The sequence below is a fragment of the Lampris incognitus genome, chromosome 1, assembly GCF_029633865.1.
Source record: "Lampris incognitus isolate fLamInc1 chromosome 1, fLamInc1.hap2, whole genome shotgun sequence".
Lineage (NCBI taxonomy): Eukaryota > Metazoa > Chordata > Actinopteri > Lampriformes > Lampridae > Lampris > Lampris incognitus.
This window is the reverse complement of record NC_079211.1, coordinates 152,846,261-152,868,629: the sequence shown is the minus strand read 5'-3', so window position 1 is coordinate 152,868,629 and position 22,369 is coordinate 152,846,261. Positions and strand designations below refer to the sequence as shown.

The window sequence follows — 22,369 nt, the reverse complement described above, 5'->3', positions numbered from 1 at the left end:
TCCCGACGCATGCGCACAGTCGCAAACTGGAGAAACTGCGACTCCTTGTGGCAGAAGGAGGAAACGCGAGACACGGTCAGAAAATACTGTTGCGTAAAATAAACGGAAGTGCTGCCGCTCGCGTATCATATACGAGCGTATATGAAGAGGTCACTTGCAAAAACGGACAAACTACATTCTTGCAATGATTAAATAAACAGCGGATGGACTGCTGCTCCCTGGAGTGCACAAAAACAGGATTTAGGATAAAAAATAAAAACTGAACTCTTTTTTTGCAGAACAGCCCCTCAAATACGTCCCGAAATTATGAGCCAGTATGTTAAGAAATGTGTTGTCATAAATAACACGGTGGACAGGGGGCAAATGACCTTCACACTGATGCCCTTTTCCATGCCTCAGCCGGGCAAATACGACTGCAGATTCATATATTTTCATCTCAGTTTTATAAGTGTAAACTACTGATAACACACGTAGCCCCTAGCTAACGGGTCTGACCCTTTAGCCGAGCGGTTAGTGACGTCACCTTGTGGTGCAGCACACCCCGGATCGAATCCCGCACCGGCCAAGAACATAACCGGTCACATAATATTCATGGTTTATATGGCTTTTAGTTCGTTTTATTTCTGTTTTAAATGTTTTTATTGTAATGCGTTTTGTAACTGTTTTGAAAGGTGCTATACCAATAAAGTTTATTATTAAATTATTGTTATGTTTATCAAAAAGGAAAGAGAAGTATCAACAAATAATTACGAAGTAAAATAAAATCTGTACATGGTGGGCATGTGCACATCCGTCATCCCTCCAATGTCCGAAACTCCTTAAAAGGCGCCCATATTATTATTATCATTATTATTATTATTATTATTATCATATTACGCTATATTATGCCTTCTGGGGTTTTTGCATTGACTGGTCATAAAAAGTCCTGCATGGTTTTAGATTTAGCTTTAAGAAACTGAGATAAAGAAGCTTCTCGGCATGTTTCTTTATTAAATGGATACATGTCGCCAGTTACACATGAAAAATGACCAAAACCCTTTCCAGAGGTCAAAGTTCACTCGGGTTTGTTCATGTTCTCACCTCAACGTCAATATGAAAGAAACACACAAAACTCATATGCATTTAGGTATTCTTTGTAATTTTAATTCCCATAATTTAATTAGTTTAAATGCAGACACTTTCTCACTAAAATTTAAATAAAACAACATTACAGTACGATATATGCAAATCAGAAGAGCTATAAGATTGTAGATGTCCAGGCCATCTTTTTTTCAGTTTAATTTTTTTTCCTTTATTTCCATCTGAATAACTGGACAGGATAATAGTAAACAGTTAAAAGACAACACAGAGCTGTAAAGCCTGCAGGCCAGCCAAGGAGCACATTCTACCGAAGAGCAAACCAGAAAACTAGCTAGCTAGAGCACACCACACCGCGGCCGGGTGTCGCCCCCTCCTGGTGAAGGTCGGAACTGACACCCTTTGACCTTTGGCTCTGAGGGGTCGTTAGGTCAACCGAAGGCAGACCAGCGTGACCGCGGAGACACGGTGACGCTTCTGTACCTTCACAGGAAAAAAAACAGCTTTTTATTGCACATCCAGGGAGGAAAAAATGGCACATTCTGTCTCTGCATATGAAACAAAAAACGAAAAAGGGCATGAACAGTTAGGATGCAGTAGAAGCACAGTAAAACTCCCTCAATGGCAATTACAACACTTGGATAATTGGTACGATGAGTTGTTCGTGATTGGTCAAAATGCTTCTTATCACTTTACATCAGCTGTGCAGGTGCGTCCCTTCCGGCCTACCAGGACTGAGAATGCATGGGGGGAAATGACACGAGTTCCACATGGGGGTCTGCAGAGCCGAGGCGACACTGAATGATGGTTCACAGTTGAAACGCAACACCAGTGGTTCTCAATCAGGTCCTCAGGTACCACCAGTACTGCTGCTTTTTTTTTCTTTGTTATGTGCCATGTTACATTCACCTGTTCTTCCAGGCCTGAAACCTCCCTGACTGGAGGCTAATGAACTACCTGGCACAACAGAAAACAAGCAGTTGCTGGTGTACCCTGAGGACCTGATTGAGAACCACTGCTCTCAACTGATTTCCATTTTTACACATCAAGCTGCATCAAAGACAAAACCGAATGATATGATGGCACCAGACTGACTACGTCTCATTCTCACTTCCCGGATGAAACACAGCAGAACATCAAAATCAAAACGACACACACGGTCCTCAGCTGACGAGTCATCCACGACGGGATGAAGGTCACCTGCAGGCTGTCAGTCCAGGATGTCTATGGGTCATCTCAAATGAACACATCGGCTCACTGCAGCCCCCTGTGAAACACCCCCTGAACCCACTGGAGAGGGGGAAAAAGTTACGAGCTGCAAGAGTGAGAGACATCACCTGCCAGGACAATGACCCAGGGACAGCCCAGGACCACGAACCAGGGACAGCCCAGAGCAATGAACCAGGGACTGCCCAGGACCATGAGCCCAGGGACAGCCCAGGACCATGACCCACGGACAGCCCAGAACTATGAACCAGGGACAGCCCAGGAACATGACCCAGGGACAGTTCAGAACTATGAACCAGGGACAGCCCAGGAACATGACCCAGGGACAGTTCAGAACTATGAACCAGGGACAGCCCAGGAACATGAGCCCAGGGTCAGCACACGACCATGAACAGCCCAGGACTATGAACCATGAACAGCCCAGGACTATGAACCAGGGACAGCCCAGGACCATGAGCCCAGGGTCAGCCCACGACCATGAACAGCCCAGGACTATGAACAGCCCAGGACTATGAATCAGCGACAGCCCAGGACCCTGAACCAGGGAAAGCCCAGGACTATGAACCAGGGACAGCCCAGGACCATGAGCCCAGGGGCAGCCCGCGACCATGAGCCCAGGAACAGCCCACGACCACGAGCCCAGGGACAGCCCAGGACGATGAAACCAGGAACAGCCCAAGACCATGAACCAGGGACAGCCCAGGACCATGAACCAGGAACAGCCCAAGACCATGAACCAAGCACAGCCCCAGACCATGAGCCCAGGGACAGCCCAGGACCATGAGCCCAGGGACAGCCCAAGACCATGAACCAAGCACAGCCCCAGACCATGAGCCCAGGGACAGCCCAGGACGATGAAACCAGGAACAGCCCAAGACCATGAACCAGGGACAGTCCAGGACCATGAACCAGGGACAGTCCAGGACCATGAACCAGGGACAGCCCAAGACCATGAACCAGGGACAGCCCGGGACCATGAACCAGGGACAGCCCAGGACCATGAACCAGGGACAGCCCAGGACCATGAACCAGGGACAGCCCAGGACAGCCTGGGTCATTATCATCAAGTCGGCCAATTTCAATCTTGATAACAAGTGTCGCTTTAAGAATTAAAAAAAATATTTTTTTTTTGGTCATTGCAGGCGAGATGTCCCTCGGGGCTAGCAGGCAGCCTTGTATTCATTGCCCTGGTTTTGGCGAGGTGCACCCCCCCCCCCCAGTCTCACAGCTCATCATGAAAGCAGCAGGGAAACAAAATTACAAAGTGTTTTCATCTAAAAATTCAAAAATAAAAATGGTAAAATTTAAAAATCTGATTTATTGGCAACCGACACGTCAGTCTAACAGGTGAGGAGGACACGCCAGGCACACGGCACCACCTGTTAGGACGGTGCATCAACAACCCCTACCCCACCCCACCCCACCCCACCCCACCCATGAAGGCCACAGCGTGTCCTCCGCAGTGTCTGGCGGCTCACCCAGGTTAAAACTCAGATATGGTAGAAAAATATATAGTCTCGATGAAATTTCTCTGTTCATTCTCTTCATTATTGAATTGCACCCATACGTGTAATGTTAACATGTAGTAGCAATGTAAAGTGACGACTCTGCTCATGATCACCACCACCACCACCACCACCACCACCACTACTACTACCACCGCTGCTGCCGCCGCCGCCGCCGCCGCTGCTCGTGTTACGATCAAACGACGGGAACAAAACAACGCCATGAGTCGTCACACGCTCCCTCTCGCTCCCTCGCTCCCTCTCTTCTAGACACTTCTGGTTATTTAGTCTTGCACTTGATAATTCATGGTTAGTAGTTTCTTTCATTGGCATCATTAGGCAACAGTATTCCTTAATAGATATTCTACGATATGGTTACCATGTAAACACCACAGTACTTAAACCCTTTACTGTATCAGCACACAGTAAAACGACGTTACAAGGCAAGTGGCCACTTAAGCATAGATTTGTTCATGAGAAAAAAATAAAAATGAACACACACGCACACGCACGCGCGCACACACACACAAAAAAAGGAACTTGCAACACCTCGCATTGGGTTTGTTCGAATGAGAAAAGAAACTTTTTGTTCATTTACAGGTCAGGCGACTCTGTTGAAAAGCTGGTGATGATCAGTACTATCCTTCTGATGTCAGCTCATTCAAAAATAGCATTTCTATCAAAAGTCCAAGTCGTTCGACATCTCCTCACATGACACTGGGGCCCCAATTAACAGGGCCTCGATTTAGCCTCAACCTTAACACCAGCACCCCACGATAAGCATCTATATAGACAGGTCTTGGCTCAATGCTAACTTTTAGCATTTCAGATTAACATACAGGTAACTGTTAGCCTCAATGCTGACAAACGTCCAACGCCGCCAGCCCGTTCTGACATGGCTACACACGTGGCTGAGGTTACACTGCGACTCAAGTCAGTCTCCTTTCACTGCAAGGTTGTCTGTGTTTAGTGTGACTGAACTGGAGGCGGTTCATAAACCAAGGCTTGATGAATGGTTAACAGTTATTGGGCATCTGACAGGATCGGGCTACGTGTTCGGGCGCTCTGGATTATCCAATAAGGGGCATTAACAGAGAGATTGAGGTCTACAAAGACTGATAAGCCCCAAACTAAATAGAGGACAGTTCACCTGATTGGCAGAGAGTAGCAGGCCAGACATAAATACCCTGAATGTGGGCAATGATGAGGTCTATGAATAAATAGCAGGGAGCCTTCAACAGCTGGAAATGTGAAGATTAACCCCTGTAACATGACTGCATATATTTTTGTGTAATTACAAAGTTTATGTGTATGTCTCAGTCTGCCCCTGTCCACTCCAATAGCTATTTTGGCTTCTTCTGCACTTAGAAAGTTCTACATGAAAGTTGGCATGTTGATATGTGGTGACAAGTAACACGGTTCAGTTCAGCAATGGAGGTGGCTGCTCGTGAATCCTCCCTTGGCTAGGTTGAGCTGCCTTCCCATCCCAAAAAACCGTTCCTCACTACTTCACAACGAGGAACAACCGGCACAAATAAGATCAGGGGAGAATGCCAAGGTCTACCCTGGGATTGTTAAAGCGAGGGTCCTTTTATCCAAGCCCCTGCAACAAGTCACACGGCAGAACTCTGCAACTTCTGGTTTCTATGTGAATTTCACGTTCGCAGGGGGCAGCCTTGGCCAATGCTTATTGTGGCCAAGTTTTACCGGCATCAGCCTGACAGATAAACAGCAGCCGGCTGGTCTGTGTCGGTGTGAATCCTCTGCTCTCTGTCTCTGTGGTGTAATGTTTGTATACAACATCAGGAAGAGCCCCCATCAATGGTATTACACCAAAAAAAAAAAAAAAAAACCTTCTAAAACTATCAAGGACAGTATTTACAGATCAAATTACAATATAGTACATCATTAAAAATATGATATCCATCTTTAAAACATACACAAGCTCTTGGTAAAATCACACCCCCCCCCTTTTTGCACATGGGGTTGGCGGTGGCGTTGTGCAGGAGATAAACATCAACACAGTCCCGCTGGCCCCAGTTGCACCATCGCGGCCAACACGTCAGGGATGAGATGAAGGATCGGTTGGTTGACACCACACACACACACACACACACACACACACACACACACACACACACACACACACACACACAGTATTTTGCTTTGTTTTGTTTGTTTTTAACCTTAAAGCAAGCTGCAGTACAACAAATCACACTCAAATAACCCAACATTACAATATTTACATTTTTTCTTTTTCTTTCTGGCATTTCAGAAGAACTACTGAACTACGCTACCAAGAGGTGCAGGCAGCAGTAATGCAAACCAAAAGGATAAAACCTTTACAGATCTGCAGGCATGTCATGGAGGTGTGCAAAAATAATGTTATTGTTTTCGTTTTTATTAGAATTAACTATGTCTTGTTTTTTTTTCTTCTTTTTACTCCATGTTTTCTTATGAGGAAATGAGGGAATGGCTGCATTCGCCTCTCCACTGCACGTTAGTGTTGCCGAGACCCCTGTTGTTGTTTTGTGTACGGCAGCTTGATTGGTAAGATGAAACACATTGGTTACTTGCTTTCTTATGCAATAGAAGAAAATAGAAGAAATAGAAGAAAAACAGATCAGATACTCAAACGAGTCAAACAAATCTCTGGACTACTGAAGCCAGGCAGCATGTGAACCAACCCTCCTCACCATCCACGGTACAACCAAGTCCATCCCCAAACCTCTTCCTCTGCTTTCCTTAGTACACTCCTTCTTTTTACCCCAACCCCACCCCCCTCCCGTTCCATCTGTTTCACCTTTCCTTCAACACGGTCCTCCTTTTTTCCACCTTATCCCTCTCTCGTAAATGCCTCCTTTTCCTTTATCTGCACCCCCCTGGACACTCTAGAGTGACAGCTTTTCCTCTCTTTTCTCTCTCGCTCTCTGTCTTTCTTGCCCTCCCTGCCTGGCACCCTCACACGTAGGGCAGGATGCAGTAGACGAAGAGGGCCATGATGGCGGCGCTGATCAGGCCTGCCACGGGCACTGTGACAAACCAGGCCAGGAAGATGTTCCGGAAAAGGCGCCAGTCCACAGCCTTCTGGGAGCGGATCCAACCCACCGCCACCACCGAGCCAACCTTGGTTAGAATGAGTGGCAAAGAGAGACAGCGAGAGAGAGAGAGAGAGAGAGAGAGAGAGAGAGAGAGAGAGAGAGAGAGAGAGAGAGAGAGAGAGAGAGAGAGAGAGAGAGAGAGAGAGAGAGAGAGAGAGAGAGAGAGAGAAACAATCAACAGCAACAGAAAACAAAGTCTTTTGACCGTCTGGATCACAGAGACTCTGAAGAGCTACAGGTTGTCAAGGCTTCTCGGGGACCATTATGTGATCATGTGGATGGTGACAAGCTGAGGTGTGAGCTTGTGCACTCAGTCTTTGTTGTTGGATAATACAGAAAAAAAGCTCAACACAAAAAACAAAATCAACAAGGTACACAGGTGATGTATCACAAGGTTGTTGCCTTTAATTGGTGCTTTGGAACACAACTGGAAAGAAAAGCCTTAAACCATCAGCTCTTCAGAGACCGGCTCTGACCACACACAAAAACACCACCATAAAACAAAAGAACAAGCAGGGCCAGGTTAGTCTTAGTGAGCCAGATGTCACATCTGTCAGTTTCTGAATTTAAACGTGGATGAAGAAGTCTGACATCAGAGGATCTGGCGTTTCCACAAAAGGTGTTTTTTTTTTGAGAAGGCTGCATTCCCAACAAGAGCAAAGCTTTTTACATGTGACTTCCCCCTTAAGGTGATGAGGTTATTTCTGCAGATGTCAGACTTCAGCCATCCTTTGTGCTGCACTCACCTTTTCACATCCCACTCAAACAGAACTGTCCAGGATGAGAATCAGTTTTACACTGGCACCACTTTACAACAAGACATACTTGATCCAGGGGTTCTAAGTAGTTGCTAATCACGCTCATAGTGTTAACAACTCATTCATTAATGAGCTATAAATCAGTAACAAGATCAAAGAAGGTTGTATCAGTTCATGTGGACACAACGTTTATCAACAGACACGTTGTGTCCAGATGAACTGATCCAGCCTCCTGTGGTCCCCTGGACTACTGAGCATGCATCATCAGTAACAACATGTTGTCATGCTTAAATAAAAATGCTTCCTGGGCTGCCAGGTCGGGAGCCAACATGTCACCAACACAAGAATCTCCATGGACATTCTCTCAGAAACCACATGATCAGATGAGGATACCGAAACGTGAGCCACTACATAACCTTAACCCCTGAAACTTCAAGACGCGAAGTGAAAAGACGTGTTTTCACCTTGTTAGCTCCCCAGTCATATGACGCACCTATTCAACAACTTGTGCTGAAAACAGTCACATAATTCCTTTTTTTTACTTACTTTTTACTTATTTTACTTCAAAATCGCCTTGACTTCCTCTGAAACAGCCAGGTTTTTGTGATTGCATCACCCGCCCACTTCCTGTTTTACGATTCTGTCAATGTCTTTAACTTCTCTACCTAAGCACCCTAAACTTTACCACTACCCAATCCTGAGCAGCGTCCTGAGCAGCGTCCTGAGCAGCGTCCTGAGCAGCGTCCTGAGCAGCGTGTGAAATTCGGCTTCAGTCCACTCGCGTTAACCACTGCATGACATGTTCGAGTCATGTTATTTGTACGCCGCTCGCTGACAACGTGACTCGGCAGGCCTCGCCGCTCACATGGGTTCCGGGAGAAGGTGACTCGGCAGGCCTCGCTGCTCACATGGGTTCCGGGAGAAGGTGACTCGGCAGGCCTCGCCGCTCACATGGGTTCCGAGAGAAGGTGACTCGGCAGGCCTCGCCGCTCACATGGGTTCCGAGAGAATGTAACGAGGCAGACCTCGCCGCTCACATGGGTTCCGGGAGAAGGTGACTCGGCAGGCCTCGCCGCTCACATGGGTTCCGAGAGAAGGTGACTCGGCAGGCCTCGCCGCTCACATGGGTTCCGGGAGAAGGTGACTCGGCAGGCCTCGCCGCTCACATGGGTTCCGAGAGAAGGTGACTCGGCAGGCCTCGCCGCTCACATGGGTTCCGGGAGAAGGTGACTCGGCAGTCCTCGCCGCTCACATGGGTTCCGAGAGAAGGTGACTCGGCAGGCCTCGCCGCTCACATGGGTTCCGAGAGAAGGTGACTCGGCAGGCCTCGCCGCTCACATGGGTTCCGGGAGAAGGTGACTCGGCAGGCCTCGCCGCTCACATGGGTTCCGAGAGAAGGTGACTCGGCAGGCCTCGTCGCTCACATGGGTTCCGAGAGAAGGTGACTCGGCAGGCCTCGCCGCTCACATGGGTTCCGAGAGAAGGTGACTCGGCAGGCCTCGCCGCTCACATGGGTTCCGGGAGAAGGTGACTCGGCAGGCCTCGCCGCTCACATGGGTTCCGAGAGAATGTAACGAGGCAGACCTCGCCGCTCACATGGGTTCCGAGAGAAGGTGACTCGGCAGGCCTCGCCGCTCACATGGGTTCCGGGAGAAGGTGACTCGGCAGGCCTCGCCGCTCACATGGGTTCCGAGAGAAGGTGACTCGGCAGGCCTCGCCGCTCACATGGGTTCCGAGAGAAGGTGACTCGGCAGGCCTCGCCGCTCACATGGGTTCCGAGAGAAGGTGACTCGGCAGGCCTCGCCGCTCACATGGGTTCCGAGAGAAGGTGACTCGGCAGGCCTCGCCGCTCACATGGGTTCCGGGAGAAGGTGACTCGGCAGTCCTCGCCGCTCACATGGGTTCCGAGAGAATGTAACGAGGCAGACCTCGCCGCTCACATGGGTTCCGAGAGAAGGTGACTCGGCAGGCCTCGCCGCTCACATGGGTTCCGGGAGAAGGTGACTCGGCAGGCCTCGCCGCTCACATGGGTTCCGAGAGAATGTAACGAGGCAGACCTCGCCGCTCACATGGGTTCCGAGAGAAGGTGACTCGGCAGGCCTCGCCGCTCACATGGGTTCCGGGAGAAGGTGACTCGGCAGGCCTCGCCGCTCACATGGGTTCCGAGAGAATGTAACGAGGCAGGCCTCGCCGCTCACATGGGTTCCGAGAGAAGGTGACTCGGCAGGCCTCGCCGCTCACATGGGTTCCGAGAGAAGGTGACTCGGCAGGCCTCGCCGCTCACATGGGTTCCGGGAGAAGGTGACTCGGCAGTCCTCGCCGCTCACATGGGTTCCGAGAGAAGGTGACTCGGCAGGCCTCGCCGCTCACATGGGTTCCGAGAGAATGTAACGAGGCAGACCTCGCCGCTCACATGGGTTCCGAGAGAAGGTGACTCGGCAGGCCTCGCCGCTCACATGGGTTCCGAGAGAAGGTGACTCGGCAGGCCTCGCCGCTCACATGGGTTCCGAGAGAATGTAACGAGGCAGACCTCGCCGCTCACATGGGTTCCGAGAGAAGGTGACTCGGCAGGCCTCGCCGCTCACATGGGTTCCGGGAGAAGGTGACTCGGCAGGCCTCGCCGCTCACATGGGTTCCGAGAGAAGGTGACTCGGCAGGCCTCGTCGCTCACATGGGTTCCGAGAGAAGGTGACTCGGCAGGCCTCGCCGCTCACATGGGTTCCGAGAGAAGGTGACTCGGCAGGCCTCGCCGCTCACATGGGTTCCGGGAGAAGGTGACTCGGCAGGCCTCGCCGCTCACATGGGTTCCGAGAGAATGTAACGAGGCAGACCTCGCCGCTCACATGGGTTCCGAGAGAAGGTGACTCGGCAGGCCTCGCCGCTCACATGGGTTCCGGGAGAAGGTGACTCGGCAGGCCTCGCCGCTCACATGGGTTCCGAGAGAATGTAACGAGGCAGGCCTCGCCGCTCACATGGGTTCCGAGAGAAGGTGACTCGGCAGGCCTCGCCGCTCACATGGGTTCCGAGAGAAGGTGACTCGGCAGGCCTCGCCGCTCACATGGGTTCCGGGAGAAGGTGACTCGGCAGTCCTCGCCGCTCACATGGGTTCCGAGAGAAGGTGACTCGGCAGGCCTCGCCGCTCACATGGGTTCCGAGAGAATGTAACAAGGCAGACCTCGCCGCTCACATGGGTTCCGAGAGAAGGTGACTCGGCAGGCCTCGCCGCTCACATGGGTTCCGAGAGAAGGTGACTCGGCAGGCCTCGCCGCTCACATGGGTTCCGAGAGAAGGTGACTCGGCAGGCCTCGCCGCTCACATGGGTTCCGGGAGAAGGTGACTCGGCAGGCCTCGCCGCTCACATGGGTTCCGGGAGAAGGTGACTCGGCAGGCCTCGCCGCTCACATGGGTTCCGAGAGAAGGTGACTCGGCAGGCCTCGCCGCTCACATGGGTTCCGGGAGAAGGTGACTCGGCAGGCCTCGCCGCTCACATGGGTTCCGGGAGAAGGTGACTCGGCAGGCCTCGCCGCTCACATGGGTTCCGAGAGAAGGTGACTCGGCAGGCCTCGCCGCTCACATGGGTTCCGAGAGAAGGTGACTCGGCAAGCCTCGCCGCTCACATGGGTTCCGGGAGAAGGTGACTCGGCAGGCCTCGCCGCTCACATGGGTTCCGAGAGAAGGTGACTCGGCAGGCCTCGCCGCTCACATGGGTTCCGGGAGAAGGTGACTCGGCAGGCCTCGCCGCTCACATGGGTTCCGGGAGAAGGTGACTCGGCAGGCCTCGCCGCTCACATGGGTTCCGAGAGAATGTAACGAGGCAGACCTCGCCGCTCACATGGGTTCCGAGAGAAGGTGACTCGGCAGGCCTCGCCGCTCACATGGGTTCCGAGAGAAGGTGACTCGGCAGGCCTCGCCGCTCACATGGGTTCCGGGAGAAGGTGACTCGGCAGGCCTCGCCGCTCACATGGGTTCCGAGAGAATGTAACGAGGCAGACCTAAACGCTCACGTGGGTTCCGAGAGAATGTCTATGGAGACGCTGTCACATTGATAAAGTGTGGGCTCCCAACCTGACAAAAAAAAAATCAGACAAAACTTCAGTGTTGTATGACGTGTTATAACATGTTATTACTGATTTATAGTGCATCAACAGACGATTCATCAGTCATTAATAACGTGGTAAGTCAGCACTTATAAACCCGTCGTGAAGAATGGCTTGTTGTAAAGGGCAACCAAAACATTTCCTTTCCCTGGGTGTCAGACACGGCAGTGCGTCTGTGACACGGCAGTGTGGACAGTGACACGGCAGTGTGGACAGTGACACGGCAGTGCGTCTGTGACACGGCAGTGTGGACAGTGACACGGCAGTGTGGACAGTGACACGGCAGTGCGTCTGTGACACGGCAGTGTGGACAGTGACACGGCAGTGCGTCTGTGACACGGCAGTGTGGACAGTGACACGGCAGTGTGGACAGTGACACGGCAGTGTGGACAGTGACACGGCAGTGTGGACAGTGACACGGCAGTGCGTCTGTGACACGGCAGTGTGGACAGTGACACGGCAGTGCGTCTGTGACACGGCAGTGTGGACAGTGACACGGCAGTGTGGACAGTGACACGGCAGTGTGGACAGTGACACGGCAGTGCGTCTGTGACACGGCAGTGTGGACAGTGACACGGCAGTGTGGACAGTGACACGGCAGTGTGGACAGTGACACGGCAGTGCGTCTGTGACACGGCAGTGCGGACAGTGACACGGCAGTGCGTCTGTGACACGGCAGTGTGGACAGTGACACGGCAGTGCGTCTGTGACACGGCAATGTGGACAGTGACACGGCAGTGCGTCTGTGACACGCCAGTGTGGACAGTGACACGGCAGTGCGTCTGTGACACGCCAGTGTGGACAGTGACACGGCAGTGTGGACAGTGACACGGCAGTGCGTCTGTGACACGCCAGTGTGGACAGTGACACGGCAGTGTGGACAGTGACACGGCAGTGCGTCTGTGACACGGCAGTGTGGACAGTGACACGGCAGTGTGGACAGTGACACGGCAGTGTGGACAGTGGCTGGTGGTGGCGGCAGTGTGGACAGTGACACGGCAGTGTGGACAGTGACACGGCAGTGTGGACAGTGGCTGGTGGTGGCGGCAGTGTGTTCATGACGCGTCGTGGGGGCTCATCTGCCTGCTCTTATACGGACACGGTAACCCGACACGCTTCTGTCGGCCTGCAGCTAAATTGGGAGGACCGGGTCAAGTTCACCGTTTACACCCGGCTCTCAGTTGAGACAAAGCCGGCTGAGTCCTGGACTGTGGAGCAGGACAGATACTCAGCAGGGCGTCTGCATGCTCTCCTGGACCCACATTTACTCCTTCTTAAGACATTTTCATGCCCTTTCAAATATTTCAATGCCAGATTCGCAGTTAAGATACATCAGGATGCCCTTTGAGAAAAATGTCAAGTGTATGTTAACAGGGAAAATTACACTTCCATCCATCCATCACTGAAACCGCTTGTCCTGCTGTCAGGGTGGCGGGACGCTGGAGCCTATCCCAGCGGTCACTGGGCAGCAGGCGGGGGGACACCCTGGACAGGCCGCCAGACCACCACTTTTTAGCCAACGGTTGAGGGGAAAATAAGCTGTGACTCTAGCTGTCTCTTGTTTTTCTGCCCGCTAGTGAGGACAGCCTGCCATCCTGTCTCCCAGAGGCCTTACAGACCCAGTGATTTATCCAAACTCACATCAAAAATGTTTTGATTGACATCGTGTGGCGTCTACATTTGAGACTTTGTGTCAGATTTAGGGCATTTTTACACTCATTGGGGCCTTTTCTTTGTATAACTGAGTTAAAAGACTAATAAAGACTTTTTTAAGGACTCGTGTGCGCCCTGACTCGCTGCAGGCTACTTATAGTGAAAGGAGTTTAAAGCTCCATTTGCTCCCGTCCAAACACCATGAAACACAAGACTATACTTGTGGTTAAACCTGGTTATATTTGTACCACGGAGCTGGTGTCGGTCTGAGCCGAGACTTCCCAGAAAAACATGTGCATGAAAACATTTCAGCCTTCAATCTTTTTTTAAGGAACGATGTGACATTTCAGGTATTTAGCGGTGAAACCTGTGTAACCGCAGTGTTTGCTGTTTTGCCTCTGCCACCACCACCAGTCACTGTGCATCCTCCCAGCAGCCAAGTGCACCGCGGGCTCGGACGTCAGTTCAGTTTCCACTCCACTGAAATGAAGAAAACCAAATGCAGAAAATGCACCCGGACGAAAGGTTGTTTGGAGTTGAAGGAACCCAGATAGCAAAATTGCTGTGGCCCGAACCCGCCCCAAACTGACACTTCATCCGGCCCACATACCGCATGGATTGATGGCACTTGGGCGGTCCACTCCTGTTTACCAGATCTGGGCCAGAACCAAGCCATAGCAATGCTGCACGTGCCACATATTTGCCAAAGGTGGCCCATATTTGTTTTGTAATATTTGGGCCATATTCACCATTTACCACACGGGGCGCTGCAGGGTCACATCCAGATCACATGTTGCCCAGAGCACCACGTCTTTGCCAGAAAAGGCCCACATGTGATTTGGCATATTTGGGCCATATTTGCTATTATACATGTGGGCCACTTCAGGCTCACATCCATGTTGTCAGGGCCAGAAGAAGGCCATCAGTGCTGCATCACTGTCTGAAGTGGCCTACATCCGGATGCGGTCTGGGAAGTGAGTGTAAACTGAACTGCTGCTCGCATGTTCACACACAAACTTAGCTGGGAGACCGACAGACCAGTACAGCCTCCTACAGCCCATGTACTGGATCTTACAAGCATTTCTGAAGAAAAATCAAGTCCAATGAAAGTGGTAATGTTCATTATTTAGCCATCTGACAGCACCTGTAGGTCCCCCATGAGCAATCAATCAATCAATCAATCAATCAATCAATCAATCAATCCACCACCATAAAGACACACGGTAGATTTAGCATACTGGCATAGCAGTTGATTATCAGATGATTAAGGGAAGGAAAAGTATATTTGTGGGGTGAGAAATTAAAAACCAAAAATAAATAAATGAATGAATAAAAGGTATGCATGGCAATGTTGATCTGTAGAACAATGATTATCAGGAATTATCAGTTTTAGTTCTCGTGCTTTTTTTCAGCCCGGGCGGCGTACTGGCCTGGCGGGTTTTATATTCATCTCATCTGGACGCAGCGCTGAAGATCAGACTGATGGAAACTGTCGTGATTGTTCCATATCAACAACAACCTAGTTCATCTTGGTGTTTTACTAATGAAAGGTGTATCAGAGACCTTCTGAGGAAAAAGAGTAGCATGTCCCTGACATGATGTATGACTTCTGAGGACATAGACTGGCACGTCCCTGACATGATGTATGACTTCTGCGGTTATAAACTAGCGTGTCCCTGACATGATGTATGACTTCTGAGGACAGAGACTAGCCTTTCCCTGACATGATGTTTGACTTCTGAGGACATAGACTAGCGTGTCTCTAACATGATGTATGACTTCTGAGGACATAGACTGGCACGTCCCTGACATGATGTATGACTTCTGCGGTTATAAACTAGCGTGTCCCTGACATGATGTATGACTTCTGAGGACAGAGACTAGCGTGTCCATGACATGATGTTTGACTTCTGAGGACATAGACTAGCGTGTCCCTGACATGATGTATGACTTCTGAGGACAGACACTAGCGTGTCCATGACATGATGTTTGACTTCTGACGAGCATGTCCCTGACATGATGTATGACTTCTGAGGACATAGACTAGCCTTTCCCTGACATTATGTTTGACTTCTGAGGACATAGACTAGCCTTTCCCTGACATGATGTTTGACTTCTGAGGACATAGACTAGCGTGTCCCTGACATGATGTATGACTTCTGAGGACAGACACTAGCGTATCCATGACATGATGTTTGACTTCTGATGAGCATGTCCCTGACATGATGTATGACTTCTGAGGACATAGACTAGCCTTTCCCTGACATGATGTTTGACTTCTGAGGACATAGACTAGCGTGTCTCTAACATGATGTATGACTTCTGAGGACACAGACTAGCCTTTCCCTGACATGATTTTGACTTCTGAGGACATAGACTAGCATTTCCCTGACATGATGTATGAGTTCTGAGGACATAGACTAGCGTGTCTCTAACATGATGTATGACTTCTGAGGACATAGACTAGCCTTTCCCTGACATGATGTTTGACTTCTGAGGACATAGACTAGCGTGTCCCTGACATGATGTATGACTTCTGAGGACAGACACTAGCGTATCCATGACATGATGTATGACTTCTGAGGACAGAGACTAGCGTGTCCCTGACATGATGTATGACTTCTGAGGACAGAGACTGGTGTGTCCCTGACATGATGTATGACTTCTGAGGACACAGACTGGCGTGTCTCTAACATGATGTATGACTTCTGAGGACAGAGACTGGCCTTTCCCTGATATGATTTTGACTTCTGAGGACAGAGATTGGCATGTCCCTGACATGATGTATGACTTCTGAGGACATAGACTGGCGTGTCCCTGATATGATGTATGACTTCTGAGGACACAGACTGGCGTGTCTCTAACATGATGTATGACTTCTGAGGACACAGACTGGCGTGTCCCTGACACGATGTCTGACTTCTGAGGACACAGACTGGCGTGTCCCTGACACGATGTCTGACTTCTGAGGACACAGACTGGCGTGTCCCTGACACGATGTCTGACTTCTGAGGACACAGACTGGCGTGTCTCTAACATGATGTATGACTTCTGAGGACATAGACTACCATGTCCCTGACACGATGTATGACTTCTGAGGACAGAGAGTAGCATGTCCCTGACATGATGTATGACTTCTGAGGACATAGACTGGCGTGTCCCTGATATGATGTATGACTTCTGAGGACAGAGACTAGCATGTCCCTGACACGATGTCTGACTTCTGAGGACACAGACTGACATGTCTCTAACATGATGTATGACTTCTGAGGACAGAGACTGGCCTTTCCCTGACATGATGTTTGACTTCTGAGGACAGAGACGAGCATGTCCCTGACGTGATGTATGACTTCTGAGGACATAGACTAGCCTTTCCCGTACATGATGTATGACTTCTGAGGACATAGACTAGCGTGTCCCTGACACGATGTATGACTTCTGAGGACACAGACTGGCGTGTCTCTAACATGATGTATGACTTCTGAGGACAGAGACTGGCCTTTCCCTGACATGATGTTTGACTTCTGAGGACAGAGACTAGCGTGTCCATGATATGATGTATGACTTCTGAGGACATAGACTAGCGTGTCCCTGACTCGATGTATGACTTCTGAGGACAGAGACGAGCATGTCCCTGACGTGATGTATGACTTCTGAGGACATAGACTAGCCTTTCCCTGACATGATGTATGACTTCTGAGGACATAGACTAGCGTGTCCCTGACACGATGTATGACTTCTGAGGACACAGACTGGCGTGTCTCTAACATGATGTTTGACTTCTGAGGACAGAGACTGGCCTTTCCCTGACATGATGTTTGACTTCTGAGGACAGAGACTAGCGTGTCCATGATATGATGTATGACTTCTGAGGACATAGACTAGCGTGTCCCTGACACGATGTATGACTTCTGAGGACACAGACTGGCGTGTCTCTAACATGATGTATGACTTCTGAGGACAGAGACTGGCCTTTCCCTGACATGATGTTTGACTTCTGAGGACAGAGACTAGCGTGTCCATGATATGATGTATGACTTCTGAGGACATAGACTAGCGTGTCCCTGATATGATGTATGACTTCTGAGGACAGAGACTAGTGTGTCCATGATATGATGTATGACTTCTGAGGACATAGACTAGCGTGTCCATGATATGATGTATGACTTCTTGGGACAGAAACTAGCGTGTCCCTGACATGTCCTGAAGCATACGTCACATCCAGACAGAGTCATGTTGGACATGGTGGCTGTGTCCAGCAGCCGGGGAGCAGGAGGACGTCTAACGAGTCCACCGCCGGAGAAAAAGAGCACGAGAGGACAAAGCTTCAACTTGCAGGACTTGTGATTGTCTGCATTGGTCAATGGGCAGCTAAGAGTGAAGCGATGGGCGGAGCTTGGAGCTGGGCCCTGAGGACGGACGGCTCCACTACCATGACTGATACCTTGCAGTGGGTGGAGCTTATTGGGATGCCCACATTTGATGCAACAAGCACTGTTAGCGCACTCATTACTTCAATGCAAAATCCGCTGTGAAGACAGATGAGAAGAGAGCAGAGAGACAGAGAGAGAGGCAGAGAGAGAGACAGAGGGGGGGTAAAAAAAGTGGAAAATATGTGAGACAGGTGGAATGGGTGGTGGTGGGTGATGAGGGTAGGGGGCTGAGGAGGGTGGAGGGCCCACACGTCACACCATGCCGTGAGTGCTGGGAAAGGGAGATGAAATGGTGGATGAGACACCATCTTGACAGAAACAGGTGCAGAGGAAAAGGCTCAGGCGCAGAGGACGGATCCGCTCTGAGGACCCGTCCCAGCATGGATCCGTTGTCCCTGAAAAAAAGGTGGTGGGGGTTGGTGGGGTGGCAGGGGAGAGGGGCTACACACTGCCATCTGGGGCTTTCTGGAGTGGGCCGAACAAGCCTAGGTTCAGCTTTGGCCAGATGTGATTGGGTTTTCACACCGGACTCGGATGTGCGGCCTGTGGGCGGGTGTCAGGATACGTAACGTCTAACGGGACACCCCATGTTTAATGTCTGACACTGGCCGATGGACAACACATTTCCCTTCAGGACTGGCTTGCAAACAAAACAAAACGAACAAACTTACCGAATGACAAACACATTAATAAAACTGTACAGCAGACACACAAACAAATAAAACCACAACACAAAAATGTACTGTTTGCAATCCTGAGACCACTACCACTGATTTTTGGTTGAGTGAATTTTGTGCTTGTGCCACCCCCCCTGTGCCCTAGGGGGCAGTGTGAGCTCCCTATTCCCCTGGAGATGCCTGTTTGGGGGCGGGGGGAGCTGAGAGGCCAACGAGGCGGTCTCTGCTCAGTCATACCTTGCAGTGTGTGGTACTGACAGGGATTCCGATATTGGAAGCCAACACAACAGTGAGTGCAGAAGCCAGTTCAATAGTGAATCCACTGCGGAGGAAGGGGGGAGGGGGGAGGAGATGGGGGGGGGGGCAAAGAGACATCTTGGTTGTTATTATGTGGGACAGACTGTTTGCTGAAGGTGCCGTCCCATGTCCCAGCTCCCACATGAACGCTTCAGCTGTACATAGTATACATGTGTGCACACACACACACACACACACACACACACCTGGTAACAGAACAAACAGATGTGGTATGTCGTGTCACTATGTCGTGCTGTCCCTGTGAAGGTGTGTAAGAGGAGTTATACTCACCACAACACGTTCTGATGCATGACATCACCACACACTGACAACATGCACGCACCAACATGGCCACGCTGGATTAGCATTAGCTACATAGCATAGTAGGCAGGTGAGATGGCCATGTCTTACCTACCAGCTGTCTCACTCTCTTTCACTCAGTCTCCTGTCTGTCTGCCATCCAGTTAAAGGCATGTGTGAGCAGGTATACTCTTACACACCAAGGCCGATCAGTTCCCATTCATAACATTCATAACACTGATAACATTCATCACATTCATAACTTTCCTAACTTCCATAACATTCATCATTCATCACGTTCATAACATTCATAACTTTCATAACATTCATAACTTCCATAACATTCATCATTCATAACGTTCATAACTTTTCTAACTTCCATAACATTCATCATTCATAACGTTCATAGCATTCATAACTTTCATAACATTCATAACTTCCATAACATTCATCATTCATAACGTTCATAGCATTCATAACTTTCATAACATTCATCATTCATCACATTCATCATTCATAACGTTCATAACATTCATAACTTTCATAACATTCATAACTTCCATAACATTCATCATTCATAACGTTCATAACTTTTCTAACTTCCATAACATTCATCATTCATAACGTTCATAGCATTCATAACTTTCATAACATTCATCACATTCATAACTTCCATAACATTCATCATTCATAACGTTCATAACATTCATAACTTTCATAACATTCAACACATTCATAACTTCCATAACATTCATCACATCCATAACTTCCATAACATTCATCATTCATCACATTCATAACATTCATCATTCATAACATTCAACACATTCATAACTTTCATAACATTCAACACATTCATAACTTCCATAACATTCATCATTCATAACGTTCATAGCATTCATAACTTTCATAACATTCATCACATTCATAACTTCCATAACATTCATCATTCATAACGTTCATAACATTCATAACTTTCATAACATTCAACACATTCATAACTTCCATAACATTCATCACATCCATAACTTCCATAACATTCATCATTCATAACTCATAACATTCATAACTTTCATCACATTCACCACATTCATAACTGTCAACAACACGTTATAACAGCCTTCACAAACTGCTGCAGGTTAAACGACTAATGAAACACTTTCAGTGCGGCCTGACTGACTCACTCACTATAAACGTACTAAAAACTCGCTAGCCTAGCTAAATTAAGGCTACAAACAACCCATAATGCAACACTGTAAAGTACCGTAGTTACTCTGGTACTCACTCCATTCAAAAAGAGTATTGTCACATACACGAACAAGTCGGACCCTTTAGTCGACCGGTTAACGTTGTCGCCCACAGTGCAGGAGATACGGGTTCGTATCCCGGTTGTAGCGGTTCCCGGGCTGCACCCCTAATTCACTGCACCGCGGGTGACGACGTTAACCAGTCGACTCTAGTAGCCCGACCCGTTAGCCAAGGGCTAGCGGGTCGGGCTACTAGAAATATAACGCAACGCCAGGAAATATAACACAACTCCAGGAAATATAACGCAACGCCAGGAAATATAACGCAACGCCAGGAAATATAACACAACGCCAGGAAACGTAACACAACCCCAGGAAATATAACGCAACGCAAGGAAATATAACACAACGCCAGGAAATATAACACAAGGCCAGGAAATATAACACAACGCCAGGAAACGTAACACAAGGCCAGGAAATATAACACAACGCCAGGAAACGTAACACAAGGCCAGGAAATACATCGCAACGCAAGGAAATATAACACAACGCCAGGAAATATAACGCAACCCCAGGAAATATAACACAACCCCAGGAAATATAACACAACCCCAGGAAATATAACGCAACGCCAGGAAATATAACGCAACGCCAGGAAATATAACGCAACCCCAGGAAATATAACGCAACGCCAGGAAATATAACACAACGCCAGGAAACGTAACACAACCCCAGGAAATATAACACAACCCCAGGAAATATAACACAACCCCAAGAAACGTAACACAACACCAGGAAACGTAACACAACCCCAGGAAACATAACACAACGCCAGGAAACGTAACACAACCCCAGGAAATATAACGCAACGCCAGGAAATATAACGCAACGCCAGGAAACGTAACAAAACGCCAGGAAACGTAACACAACCCCAGGAAATATAACGCAACGCCAGGAAATATAACACAACGCCAGGAAATATAACACAAGGCCAGGAAATACAACACAACCCCAGGAAATATAACGCAACCCCAGGAAATATAACACAACGCCAGGAAATATAACACAACGCCAGGAAATATAACACAAGGCCAGGAAATATAACACAACCCCAGGAAATATAACGCAACCCCAGGAAATATAACACAACGCCAGGAAATATAACACAACCCCAGGAAATATAACACAATGCCAGGAAATATAACGCAACCCCAGGAAATATAACACAACGCCAGGAAATATAACACAACCCCAGGAAATATAACACAATGCCAGGAAATATAACGCAACCCCAGGAAATATAACACAACGCCAGGAAATATAACACAAGGCCAGGAAATATAACACAACGCCAGGAAACGTAACACAAGGCCAGGAAATATATCGCAACGCAAGGAAATATAACACAACGCCAGGAAATATAACGCAACCCCAGGAAATATAACACAACCCCAGGAAATATAACACAACCCCAGGAAATATAACACAACCCCAGGAAATATAACGCAACGCCAGGAAATATAACGCAACGCCAGGAAATATAACGCAACCCCAGGAAATATAACGCAACGCCAGGAAATATAACACAACGCCAGGAAACGTAACACAACCCCAGGAAATATAACACAACGCCAGGAAATATAACACAACCCCAGGAAATATAACACAACCCCAAGAAACGTAACACAACACCAGGAAACGTAACACAACCCCAGGAAACATAACACAACGCCAGGAAATATAACACAACGCCAGGAAACGTAACACAACCCCAGGAAATGTAACACAATGCCAGGAAATATAACACAACGCCAGGAAACGTAACACAACCCCAGGAAATGTAACGCAACGCCAGGAAATATAACGCAACGCCAGGAAATATAACACAACGCCAGGAAACGTAACACAACCCCAGGAAATATAACGCAACGCCAGGAAATATAACACAACGCCAGGAAATATAACACAACGCCAGGAAATATAACACAAGGCCAGGA

The 22,369-nt window shown here is 49.0% G+C and overlaps 1 protein-coding gene across 1 annotated transcript in view; it reads right to left on the bottom strand.

The window, feature by feature from the left end:
- Window positions 1-6,607: 6,607 nt before the first annotated feature.
- Window positions 6,608-22,369, bottom strand: part of slc20a2 (solute carrier family 20 member 2) — a 51,613-nt gene continuing 35,851 nt past the window's right edge. The window contains exons 9-10 of the mRNA XM_056290579.1: window positions 18,766-18,850; window positions 6,608-6,935 (exon numbers count right to left, since the gene is read on the bottom strand). Of these exons, the coding sequence (XP_056146554.1) occupies window positions 6,771-6,935; window positions 18,766-18,850 (250 nt within the window). The 3' untranslated portion in view covers window positions 6,608-6,770. The remainder of the gene's footprint in view (window positions 6,936-18,765; window positions 18,851-22,369) is intronic.